This window comes from Schistocerca americana, chromosome 7 (genome assembly GCF_021461395.2).
Source record: "Schistocerca americana isolate TAMUIC-IGC-003095 chromosome 7, iqSchAmer2.1, whole genome shotgun sequence".
In the NCBI taxonomy this organism is placed as follows: Eukaryota; Metazoa; Arthropoda; class Insecta; order Orthoptera; family Acrididae; genus Schistocerca; species Schistocerca americana.
Window position 1 is genome coordinate 134,796,707 of NC_060125.1, and position 13,640 is coordinate 134,810,346.

Here is a 13,640-nt window from a genome sequence, read left to right on the forward strand (position 1 = left end):
AGGAATTACCTGCCTCCAACGGCGCTGTTATTGAGAGATTTTGAAGTAACACTACATGAAACGAACTCATTAAGCAGATACCTGGACGTTTTCCGTAGTTTCACGCTCACGTGTGGTAATTGGTGTATTGTTAAATAATGGACACAACAGACAAAAGTGTTTCTATTACATTAATTTTTATTTGCTTATGTGAATTGGAGTCATGGTGTAAATCTAGTTGAGAATCTAAAACGACAAACATAATTAACAGAAGAATGTTATGTGCCAGTGAAGAACCTACTATCTCTTGTAGATCACTGTACAGGATGCAGCGACAAGTTGTCTGTGCTTCTACTAATGCCGGTACGCCGATGCCCATCACACTTTGACAACAGCTTTGCCCAGATTCTCGCCTTGCAGCATACCGACAAACGCTTTAGGAGTGTTCTGGAAGCCGTCGGTGACAGTCTCGTGGTACTTGATCTTCCCCTCCCTGATCCACTGCGCGAGCTGCGAGATGCCCTCATCCCAGCGGTCGTGCCACCGGCTGTACATGAATCCCTCCAAGCGGAGCTGCCTGAAGATGGCCGCGTGCTGGATGATGGTCGCCTTCGGGAGGTCGGCCGAGTTGTAGCCAGTGATGGCGCCGCAGATGGAGACGCGGCCCCACATGCGCATGCTGTTGACGACCGCGCTGCTCAGCTCGCCGCCCACGTTGTCGAAGTAGACGTCGACGCCGTCGGGCGCCACGCGCTTCAGCGCCTCTTTGGCGTCAGTCGTCTTGTAGTTGAACGCGTGGTGGAAGCCCAGCTCCTCCTTCAGCCACTTCACCTGCAAAAGAGAGGCCATTCACACTGAAGCGCCATAGAAACTGGTACATGCATGTGTATTCAAATACAGGGATATGTAAACAGGCAGAATACGGCGGTGCGGTCGGCAGCGCCTATGTAAGACAACCAGTGTCTGGCGCAGTTGTTTGATCAGTTACTGCTGCTACAGTGGCAGGTTATCAAGATTTAGGTGAGTTTGAAAGTGGTGTTATCGAAACATCATCGATATGGGCTTTCGGAATCAAAGGCCCACTCGTGTACTGTTGATGACTACCAGACAAAGCTTTACGCCTCGCCTGGGCCGGTCAACACTGACATTCGACTGCTGATGACTGGAAACATGTTGCCTGGTCGGACGAGTTTCGTTTCAAATGGTTCAAATGGCTCTTAGCACTATGGGACTCAACTGCTGAGGTCATAAGTCCCCTAGAACTTAGAACTACTTAAACCTAACTAACCTAAGGATAACACACACATCCATGCCCGAGGCAGGAATCGAACCTGCGACCGTAGCGGTCGCGCGGTTCCGGATTGTAGCGCCAGAACCGCTCGGCCGCCAGCGGCCGGCAGTCTGAAACTCCCCCTTTGAACAATTCTACATGACTGTGCTTAAACTGACACACAATATTTTGTTAGCGCAACGCAATCTGACTTTCAAAATTCCCTACAAAAGAATGGCCCTGACTAACATTAAACTATACCTTTCACAAATCACTTACCTCACAAAAATCTTCGCTGCTCAAGCTACTGCAATACAGCGAGCGCCACTACTGCCAGCTAAATAAAAGATTCAGACTATGGAAGGCACTAACTACTGATAGGGATAGTTAGCAAATGAAAGATATTAATAGAGAACAAACAATGTATTTACCTTAATATCATCACAAGTCATAATATATATATCAGTTCATGACAAATTACAAACCTCCGCCATCTCTCTCCCCACATCCACCACTGCTGGCGGCTCACCTCCAACTGCGCAACGCTACGCGCTGTTCACAGCCAGCTGCCTAACACTACAATGGCGAGTATTACAACAATGCAAAGCAGCCACAGACTGCACACAGCAGAGCCAGTGATTTTCATACAGAGGTGGCGTTACCATAAAAAAACCTAAACAGCCTACTTACATAGAGAAAACATAAACAGCCTACTTACATAGAGAAAACATAAACAGCCTACTTACAAGTCTCGTTTCAAATTGTATCGAGCGGATGGACGTGTACAGGTATGGGGACAACGTCATAGATCCATCGACCCTGCATGTCAGCAGGGGACTGTACTGGAGGCTCTGTAATGGTGCGGGGCGTGTGCAGTTGGAGTGACATGGGACCTCTGGTGCGTCTAGATACGACTCTGACAGGTGACGCGTACGTAAACATCCTGTGTGGTCACCTGCATCTATTCGTGTCCATTGCGCATTCCGACGGACTGGGCAATTCCAGCAGGACAAGGCGACACCCGACTCGTCCAGAATTGCTACAGAGTGGCTCCAGGAACGCTCTTCTGAGTTTAAACACTTCCGCCCCAGGCATGAACATTATTGAGCAAATCCGGGATGCTTTGCAACAGTCTGTTCAGAAGAGACCTCCGCTCCTTTGTACTCTTACGAATTAGTGGACAGCCTGCAGGATTCGTGGTGTCAGTTCGCTACAGCACAACTTCAGACGTTAGTCGAGTCTGTGCCACGTCGTGTTGTGGCACTTCTGCGTGGTCGCGGTGGCCCTATACGATATTAGGCCGATGTACCATTTTCTTTGGTTTTTCAGTGTATTTTACTACAAGAAGAAGTTTTGACGTTGTATAAATAATTAAGTTTTCGTTTTTCTTTCGTTTTTCCAGCTCATTCCGAATGACCAGCTTTCCTACCAATACGATACGACCAACACTTTTCCTTTGCGCTGTGTATTGTTAAAACTTTTAATATAAATCACATTTGCATGCTGTATGTTTACTACACTACTGGCGACCCTACCGCAGCTTCGCACACGGAGTATTATATATCTGCGGCCGGACGACTTCTATGGCGTAACGGTAATTTAATAAATGATACATACAAACTCTCCTAGTCAATCAGTCTGTTTATGAGTGAATACCGTATCACAGTCCCTGCAGTAGTTTCAGAGATCAGTCTTCACATACGGACAGAAAAAGGCGCGGATGGGTGATGCGGGGGTGGGGGAGGGGGGCGGCGGACGATGATGACGTCGACTGTAATTGAAGACTTCGACTGTAAACAATGGTAAAAGACAGTCGATGAGGAAAAGATTTATTGAATGCAAACATAGAAGATGATAAGCTTTATTCATATTGTTGATAGTTCCACGTAAACCGAGATATGGCAGTTCAGTCTCAGATGTCGAATTCACTCTAATGGCGAATTTGTCAGGATGTGTGTATGTGTACTGAGGTGACAAAAGTCATCGGATAACTTCTACTCGTGTCGGACCTCCTTTTGCACGGAGTAGAGCAGCAACTCGACCTGGCAAGAACTCAATGCCGTTGGAAGTCCCAGGCAGAAATAGTGAAATACATCGATATCTTACACCATTTTATAACTAATTAAATGCAATGTGTTTCTTCTCCAAAACTGAGTAGAGATAACTTGCAGATATCACTCAATAGTTAGTCTAAACTTCTTTTACCTTTTTCTTTCTTTCTGGCTTTCTCTAGCGCGAGGTATAATAATTCAATGACCTGCAACAACAAGATTCCTCGCTAGCTGCATATTAAACTGAACGGAATTTATATGAATGTGGGGTAATAGAGGACTCAAGTTTATCTCTCGCGAAACTTGATCAAACGCTTTCCCCAGATAGAAAACATTATATCGTCGTTGAAATATTTAAGGAAATTGCACCAGCTAAGAATACAGGGAAAAGATTAATATCGAGTTGGGAAGAAGGATGTACAAGGGTAACGAATACGTACAGGGACAATTGTAATCCTTATTTTTACTTTAGTAGATGTGTCATTAAGTCTTCTGAAGCTGGAGATGTTATTCAGTTCTCTAACATAATGATGGAGGTTATTCGAGAGTCGGGTTCCTGCTACTGAGAAGGACTTCGAGAAAGTGGCTGAACTATGAAGTGGATCAGTAAGGATTTTGCTCTCTAGGCAACGGGTATTTCTGCTATTTCATTCAGACAAGAGCATTAAGGTCAAGGAGAGATATGAAGGTCAGTGGACGTTGATAAGACAGCAGAGAAGATAGACCGTATGGAAATCTCTGCGCTTGTCCGCACGCAGCCGGGATAGCTGTGCATATGCTGGTGAAATACCATCAAAGAATAGAATATCATACACATAGCGAACACAGGAATTCGTAACCACTTCCAGGCGCCGTGACGTTCCTTGAGCAAGACCTTGCAGGATAACATCGCTGAAGTCAATAATTGGAAGTATAGGTGTTTGCACAAGCTTCTTTTTCAGGTAAAGAGAGAAGAACTTTTTATATTTTCGTATGGCACGGAGATATAGTGATGTCTTTTTGCACATTGCAGTTATCTATTTTCACTCGTGGACGTTTTTCTGAGATAGAGAAGTTGATATTTTTCCCATTTTGGATCAAAGACGGTAGGGATTCCCGATATTTCCGGTTAATCAGCCTAGAGTGACTAACGAGTACCGCTTGGGTTTTGGATGGGTTGAGCTTTAACTCTGTATTTTGCGCCCATTTTGATAATTTACACAAGTTAGTATTGAGGAGCTCGATAGCTGTTTTCGGGTTTATTGGTTTTGCATTTATATACAATACACACGGTATTTGCATAAGGACAAAACTGACGACGCATCATTGATATACAATGAAAAGAGTATAGGACCTAATACCGAATCCGGCGACGCCCGATACTGCCTGCCTCCATCGTGGCTTTATGGTTCCGAACATGACGCATTGTTGCTGAGACTTCATGAATGAACGAAATCTCTAGCTTGAGGGACACCGTTCTCGTATTCACAGTTATCTGACAACGTATTTCCGCTTAGTATGTAAAAGAACATTTAGAAACAAAATTAGGATAAGGAGTAGCAAGCGTTCTCGGGAAGAGCATATAGAAAAATAATTTCGGAAATTCAAGGGCCCAAGAAATGTTTGATCATCAATCAATTTCCTGAAAGATACGTTCTTTGTTCCATTCACAGAACTGTCGAAATGACTGAGATAAACGATTGTGATTTATTGAGTAGGTGCTTATGCGTGTCCTGTGTCGTTAATTGCGGTATTAACTAACTCCAGAATGGTCATAACATAATACACATACCGTTTTCGCGACTCATGATACTTTTACCGACTGTGCGTTGTCATAGTTACATGATGTTTTAAACATTGATATATTAAAAACAGCTTCTTTACAGGATATTTGCTACATGAAATTGGCTCTGCTTGCGAAATACGAGAGGCCGATGAAAATAATTCTGCTGTATCATCCATCACAAACCCGTTACAAACCACCGAGAACATTTCCCAAACTTTAGATGAAAGCAAGTTACACATGATATGGGAATAGTGCGATTGTGCAACCAGACACCAGATGATTAGTACACAAAAAATTTCTGTGTCACTATCTGCATCTCATTCAGTATTATATTTCTGTTTTGTAGAGCATTTTAGTAAAGCCTGCAATGAATATAAACAACAGTTTTGTACATATTTGATACGACAGCCTTACAATGACATGCCGGTAAGGGTCTTGAGACATCAGTAGTCGAGCAGGCGGTAGCTGGCTAGCACCTTTGTGGTGAAAAACGATTTTGCAAACTTCAAGTTAGACTATTAACAAAGTGAATAAGAAAGTGGCGTGCAATTTATAGCCAGCATATGTTATCCTTATACCCTGACTTGCTATTAAAATCTCTCATTCGAAAATACGGAGTGAAGATGCTGTATGAAATTCATCACCATCCATTCATCAAATAGATATCCTGTACATGTTCACTGAAGAGAGGTGACTATGAACGCATCCCGAGTTTCACTCTCTTTTCTGTTTTTCGTATACGTCTTTACTGACAATAATACGAGTACAGATCGAAGGCTTCACCCTCCCAGCATTCCTTATAGCAGCCAATCACTCAATACAGTTCTGTATATGTGACACACCACACAAACAGCCAAGAATGTTGCACTGAACACCGTACGTCAACTTAAATATTGTAGTCAATGCACACACACACTGTCTGACAAGCATCCAGAAGGAGAGAAAGAAACGAAACGTAACTTCATGGGCTGAGAAAGTATGTGATATTATTCAAGCGATTAAAAAATCGACTCAGCTCTACGAATAACTTGGCTGTATGAGCCTACTTTTTAGTATGACTTTGAAACTTTCCTCTCCCTCCTTCCCCCCTCCCCCCTCCAGCTTAGAAGCGAGCACTGTTTCAGTTGGGTAGTGTGTCATAAAATCGTTGCATCGTTCCCTGAGGCAAGCTTGCCCACAATCTCCTTTTAACTGGTCCTTGTTATCCTTGATTCTCGCGCTATGGCGATGTTGACCTTTGAGCTAGTTCCCCAAATGTTCTGTCAGGGACAGATTAGGAAATCGCGCTGGTCATGGTCATACCCCAGTACCACATTGACGTTCATAGAGACACATACCATGATTGAACGGGCACTGTGCTGTTGAAATTTGGCATCACAATACTATAGGATGAGAGGTAGCATACAACGACGTATGATGTCTTTGACATACCACTGTCCCGCCGAAGTTCCCTCAATTAATACCAGGCATGATCTGTAGTCATACGCGATGGCTCGCCACACCATGACATCACAAGTAACACTGCCAGGCCTCTCCATAACATCAGAAGAATGGAACCTCTCCGCCATTAACGCCAATGATGCTCGTCCGGGGTAGATCAGAACCGCGATTCACTGCTGAACAGATTGGAATACCATTCAGCAGACTACGCTTCGCAGCCGAGGAGCCATTCCAAACGTATCCGTTTGTGTTGTGGTCTTAACGTCAGGGCATGCGTGAGACGGTAACTGCCTAGTCTGGCTGTTGGTAATCTCCAACCAATGGTGCAGGATGATACACAATGTCGCAGGGAGTCCATTACTTGGTCTCAGATGGTAGGCGAAGATGTGAAGGGATTATGATGTGGTTGGTGCACAGTGCGGCATTCCTCCGTTATAGTGGTCAGATATTGTAAACCAGCATCTTCACAATGAGAGTGGCTGAGCTCAGGTTTACATTTAGTCCAACATTAAGCCACTGTCACATCCGAAAACCCCACAAACCCAAATATTACCTCATTCGACCAGCCCGACATACGGAGACCCACAAAGAGGCTTCTTTCAGGCACACATATCTACACCGACATCTGTCAGGTGCTGATAACGCTGTCTCATACATGTACTTCACATCTCCGTGTCCTTCACTCGTCATCTGATTCTGTTTTATACAATACCTGGCCTGGTAACAACACGAAATATAAGCGTCACGAATGCTGTCAAATGGATGCTTTGCCTGTCAAAGAGAAAAGCAGCTCTCATCAGTTACATACCCGACAACAGCGTGTACGTGTACAAAGTTACGGTGATATCCACCAGTCCTTCTGGATGCTTCACTTTTTTTCGTCAGTCAGTGTATGCTCTACACCTGCATCTAGACACTCCGCAATCCGCCGTAAGTACCACTGCTAGTCATTCCCTTCCCTGTTCCATTTACAAATAGAGCGAGGGTAAAACGACTGTCTATAAGCCTCTGTTTGAGCCCTGATTTCTCGTATCTTATCTTCGTCGTCCTTAGCTCAGTGTATGCTGTAAGCAGTAGAATCGTTCAGCAGTCAGCTCCAAATGCCGGTTCTCTAAAATTTCTCAATACTGTTCCTCGAAAACAATGTAACCTTACTTCAGAGATTCCCATTTGAGTTCCTGTAACATGTCCGTAACACTACCAGTCGAACCTATCAGTAACAAGCCTAAGAGTCCGCCTTAACATTGCTCTGATGTCTTCCTTTAATGCGACCTGATATGGATCACAAACACCCAAGCAGTACTCAAGACTAGGTCGCGTTAGTGTCCTATATGCAGAGTCCTCTGCAGATTAACCGCACTTTCCTTTCATTTCTACTTCGTACATCTCTTGACTATATAGGAACCTGAACAAGTGTCACAGAGTTGATGGGACCATTTTGTGATAGATTCTAACGGGTCGTAAGTGCCGAAATCCAAAATGGAAATACTGTCTTACCTTAGCGTCTGATCCAGCGAAGCCAATAACGGTGCACCCCTTGAGACGTGCTATCTGTCCCACTATGGAGCCCACAGCGCCTGCTGCCCCGCTGACGACGGCAATCTCTCCCGGTTTGGGCTTGCAGATCTCCAGAAAGCCGAAGTAGGCGGTGATGCCGGGCATGCCCAGCACACCGAGGGACAGGGAGAGCGGCAGCCGCCCCAGGTCCGGCACCAGCATGGGCGGCGACAGCAGGTAGGGCGTGTCCGGCCCCACGTCGGCCACGGTGCGGTCGCGCCAGCCCCAGTAGCCCACGATGTGCCGCCCCACGGGGAAGCCCGCCGCACGGCTCTCCACGATGCGGGCCACCTGTTGGCAGCGATTGACACGATTCTCTGCAAGGCCTGATATTTTCCATTCTACATTCGTAACCTTTAAGTCGAACTGTGGTTTATGGTAAAATGAAGCCTGACTGTACTACAAAGATTTAGTGGACTGTATGTGATGTCTGTTCCTTCAATGATACCCGAGAGAGCAGACACCATATTTAATCCAGCAGCCATTACGAATTAATACACAAAGAAATCACAGACCTGGCCGCGAGAAGGCATTAACTCAAATCGATGGGGAAAGTTGAAAATTTGTGCTAGACCGGGACTCGAAAGCTGGTTCTCTGCTTACTGGACGGATGCTTTGACCTTTACACCTTCCGGTCACATTGGTCAGCGCAACTGCACGGGCTACCCTAACACGCCTACCGTCAGATCCAAATTCTCAACTTATCCACGCACTACAAATGTAGCTTAGTAAGCTCGTGACCCAGTTTCGAATCCCAGCCCGTTACAAATTTTCAAATTTCTACATTGATGTCAATCAATATCGTGGTCGCAGCCAACATCTGCAATTTCTTTGTGTATTAACACGTAATGGCTGCTGGATCGAAAACTGTGCCTGTCCTTTCAGACATCTCCGGAAGAAATTAAGGAGATATTGCCAATGACCTCTTCAGTGCAGATGTACAGCTTATGGGAATCGGTGAAATGCCACGAGTAGTGAGGATAATTGGGATGGGACACTGTATTTGTAGTGTGTGGGTAGGCTGAGAATTTGGGTGTGACGGGAGGCATACTAGGGTAGTCCGTGCAGCTGCAATGAGCCCTGTGTCCAGATGGCTCAGTGGTCGGAGAGTCTGCCTAGTAAGCTGAAGGCCCGGGTTCGAATCACTGTTCGCCAATCGATTTCAATAAATTCCCCCTTCGCAGCCAAAGTTTGTAATTCCTTTGTGTATTTAGTGGTCCATTATTGTTGTGGTCCTCAGTCGGAAGTATGATTTGATGCAGCTGTCCGTGAGAGTCTCCCCTGCACTTATCTCTTCATGTCAGCACAACTACTGCAACCTACGTGCTACATCCATTTGTACCTGCTACAATTACCCTCCCCCCCCCCCCCCCCGTCCCCCCCTCACACACACAAAGACACAATATGTGGCGTTTGCCACATTTCAGATCACGTTTTATGACGCAGTATATGAAAGCTCACGCTGCCGTAATTTAGTGAGCAGGCAAGATCAGTACACCACCCCACCCCAACAAGCAACAGGTGGCCAGAAAGCGTGATAATGACGCAGTATTGCGTTGCTTCGTGTATAGAGAGCAGCGATTCACCTGCTAGGCTGGTCGCTAAGATTTGTATTCTCTATATCTAATGTTTAACTGTTGAGATCATGGCACTTTTCTCGGCGTTGTTTGAACGCGGGACCACGGGCGTTTTGATTGCTAATCAAAGACGCCACTCCTAGACCACTGGCCAAGATATATATATATATATATATATGGACACTTAGTAGACGTAGGAAAATACCAATGATCTGTATGGTTCTGATGAACAAAAAATGACATTAAAAAATAAATTAATTTAACTTAACGACATAAGGATATAAGACATCCAATTTACGACAGCATTGTTTTTGCTGACTCAGGTACAAAATACCATAAACAAAAAAAATTAATTACTTGTCACATAATCCTTTGCAATAATTAGTAACATACAAAGTATTTTAGTTTATACGAAATCATTTCAACTAGACCACTTAATTGTGATACACAGCTATTAATATTATTCTCACTCATCATCGTTTATCATCAAATTAAATAAATCAGCAGGAAAAAGATTTAAGTGAAATATCTGTTACAATGTCTAAAAAGATTTCTGTTTTTACTTTATAACATATTATGGTCGCTTACACTCAACAATTCTGCAAAACTTTTTACTCTGCCACTGCTCAAAAGTAAAGAGTCCTTGTTACGAACCCAAGCGAGGTGACTCAGCGGCTAGCACACCAGACTCGCATTCGGGAGGACGTCGGTTCAAACCCGCGTCCGGCCATCCTGATTTAGGATTTCCGTGATTTTCCTAAATCACTTCAGGCAAATGCCGGGATGGTTCCTTTGATAGGGCACGGCCGACTTCCTTCTCCCTCCTTCCCTAACCCGATGGGATCGATTAAATCGCTGTTTGGTCGCCTCCCGCAAATCAGCCAAGCAATTACGAAGCAAGTAGCTATAACAGGTTCATCGACTTCAACACACCACATCCTCTTTATTTTGCTTTCAGTGGTGTACAGAAGCCGTGATAGCCCGATAGAAAGTCAGTGTTCTATTTACGTGTGTGTGCGTTCTTGCATACAGCGTTCTTGTAATAATGTGTCAGAGACATTGCAGTCTCTGACAATCAGTGCGTATTATTTTCAATGGGTTAGCAGTAAGGTGTATCACAGAAACTTTACCTGGGATCCAATCATGGTGCTGCCGACTTGGTGCTTGTCTTTAAGCGCCCTCTGATACGGATCGACGCTGATGTAGACGGCCTCAACGAGAATCTGCCCATCGCGGAGGGGCGGCAGCTCTTCCTCCTGGATGCGGAAGTCCTCTATCCGGGGCTCCCCCTGGAATACGCGGGCGATCACGATCTTGCGCGCCTTCACCATGGCTGCCAGTGATGCACTGCAGGGCCCCCCGCACGCAGTCGCTTATAAGCTGCGGCCGCCTGTCCTTGCGTAACTGTTGCCACTATCTGTGTTTCGTCCCAGGCACTAAGGTCGTGGCTCCCGAGCAGCTGAGTCACTGTTACTCTGTGGCGAGACTGCGAGTTTCAGCATCATCACGCATCTGCACATCCAGTCGAATAATTGTTTTCGTGATAACCTTATTGCACAACCTAATGAATAAACTTTACCACTTGGAAATGTAGGTAAAATTATTGTGACAAATACAAACTGGACTGTCATTGAAAGACATTGAACAGGTTCCACCGTGTCTGTTGTTTACACGTATTTCGCTCTACAGGTCAATGGTGAGTGCTTTAGGTGTCACTGCGACTTAATATATGTTGTTTTTAACAGCGGATATGGCAGTCTTGAAAACGAGCAGGAGGAATGGTATATGCTTTTAGACGCGATAATATTAGTGATTCAGAACATAAAAACTTGGTATGGACATAAGGCCTATTGCGAATGGTTTGCGAGACATAACACGTTTAATATCACGTTTGTACGTTTTTCTTTAATAACTGGAATACCGCACATTCCAACGAAAACGTGTCTCAGTACACAATTAAACTAAATGAAATTTGCTACAAAAATGGTCCTACTTATCTTTTGTCTAGGACTAACAGTTTGCGCGAAGAAGTCGCGGGAATATTGAAAATCTTGCGCGACGCACGTGCACTGTAGCTTAGGTACTTTTTGTATGCCAGCTTAAGATAGTTTTCCGACTTGATAGACGACAAGCGTCCTGTATCAAAATGTTCGTCTCAACTTCCCCTATATTACTGTGGAACGTTGTAAACAATGACAATGAATAATACAGAAAATAAATAGAAATGTACGTTAATAGTGTTCTATCTCGGAAACCATTCGGAATAGGGCATATGTCCACATCATGTTTTTTGTTCAGAGTCAGTAATGCTATCACCCGTCAAAACACGTACATTTCCTCCTGGCTCACACCGTATACGTGCAAGCGTGAAATTTAAAGCAGAATGTTTACTGGATTCAGTAATGCTCATCGTAGATGCTACTGGAACCTTAAAAAACTACGAAAGTGAACACGTACGATGTTTAAAAACGTATTAATAGTTTCTACGATGACTATTACGATATTTAGTAAACATTCTGTTTCGAGATTGACTCTTGCTGGCGGTAGCGCTCTCGCTTCCCACGCCCGGGTTCCCGGGTTCGATTCCCGGCGGGGTCAGGGATTTTCTCTGCCTCGTGATGGCTCGGTGTTGTGTGCTGTCCTTAGGTTAGTTAGGTTTAAGTAGTTCTAAGTTCTAGGGGACTGATGACCATAGATGTTAAGTCCCATAGTGCTCAGAGCCATTTGAACCATTTTTTTGACTCTTGCTCGCTTTCAGAAGTGTCAAGTCTGCTGTTAAATAACCAGATACATTAAGACGTATTGGCACCTACAGTACTTGAGAACGGCTTGTAGGGCAGAAACTGACCAATGACGCACAATTAAATAAAATAAATACGTGTACAGCATTTTCCAACAAATGTACGGATGTGGTAAGCCATAGGCAGAATATGGCTGCACATAAAACAGTACATGTAGTTCTGTACTGCGTCAGTGCTGTAGATTCTAACAACCCTACCACAACAAAGGTCAAAATTTAATAATGACTGTGGTGGTGCTCACGCTGCTAAATACTGCATTTTCGGGCAACAAAAAAGTTATTATGTGGCAGGTGTCATTAGAGCACAGTTATTAAAGTCATTTCATGTAATAATGAATAAACTAGGCACTCATCGTTTCGTGTTTCCTACGCTGGTCTCGTTGTAAAATCATGGCTCAATCGTAGAAAATCTAGGTGGTTATGATTCCGAGCTTAGATGCAAAAAGGCCAAGGTTTTATTCTGCTATATTCAAAAGTTTTGTAGATGCGCTTCACAAACCATTCTTGGAGATTAAACATTTCAAAGTTAACACAATAGTGATGTAAAAAAAATAATCAGCACTCCGAATTTAAGTTACACATCCTTTTAATTGCTTTAATTGCAATATCACGTAACATACAAAACATCACTTCACAATACAAAACATACTTGAAAACATCTTCATCACTGTTAAAGTTCACATTTTATAAGCTGACTACAATATGCGTCTTTCCAACATGAGGTCCTAGACTTGACTTTTTCAATAAATCTAATAATCGCTTACGTGCCCAAAAATCAGAGTTACAAGTACGTCAAAGATCATAGTGAGAAAAGAAAGAATACACATAAGAATAATATCATTGCAATATAAACATATCGATGTATCACAAATGAAATCAAATCTGAATGTTGTCTCAGAATTATGTAGTTAACAGAAATACAGTAGAATATTAGTAGTATCGAGAGGTTCAGGTGAGGTGCCATAATTGTTACATAATTCAAGTACCATTACAAGATACAATCAGAAATTGGGCACGAGGGAAAAAAATAATTAAGTAGTCTTTTAAATTCTTAGGTAAATATATTGATAAGAACCTCAGCTGAAATTCACAAGTTACTGGACTAAAAAGTAAAAGTTTTGAAACTTCTGCGTTACAGATAATAAATAGACTTTACAGACGAAAATGCTAAACCATTGGCTTGCTTTTCCTGTTTTCATTC

At 43.7% G+C, this 13,640-nt stretch overlaps 1 protein-coding gene across 1 annotated transcript; it reads right to left on the reverse strand.

The window, feature by feature from the left end:
• Positions 1–335: 335 nt before the first annotated feature.
• LOC124622461 (prostaglandin reductase 1-like) lies at positions 336–11,004 on the reverse strand. Its single transcript, XM_047148164.1, has 3 exons — positions 10,770–11,004; positions 8,003–8,353; positions 336–810 (listed from the first exon to the last, which is right to left on the reverse strand). Exons 1-3 carry the CDS (start codon positions 10,968–10,970, stop codon positions 358–360), a joined length of 1,005 nt encoding a protein of 334 aa, XP_047004120.1. The 5' UTR covers positions 10,971–11,004; the 3' UTR covers positions 336–357.
• Positions 11,005–13,640: the final 2,636 nt, after the last annotated feature.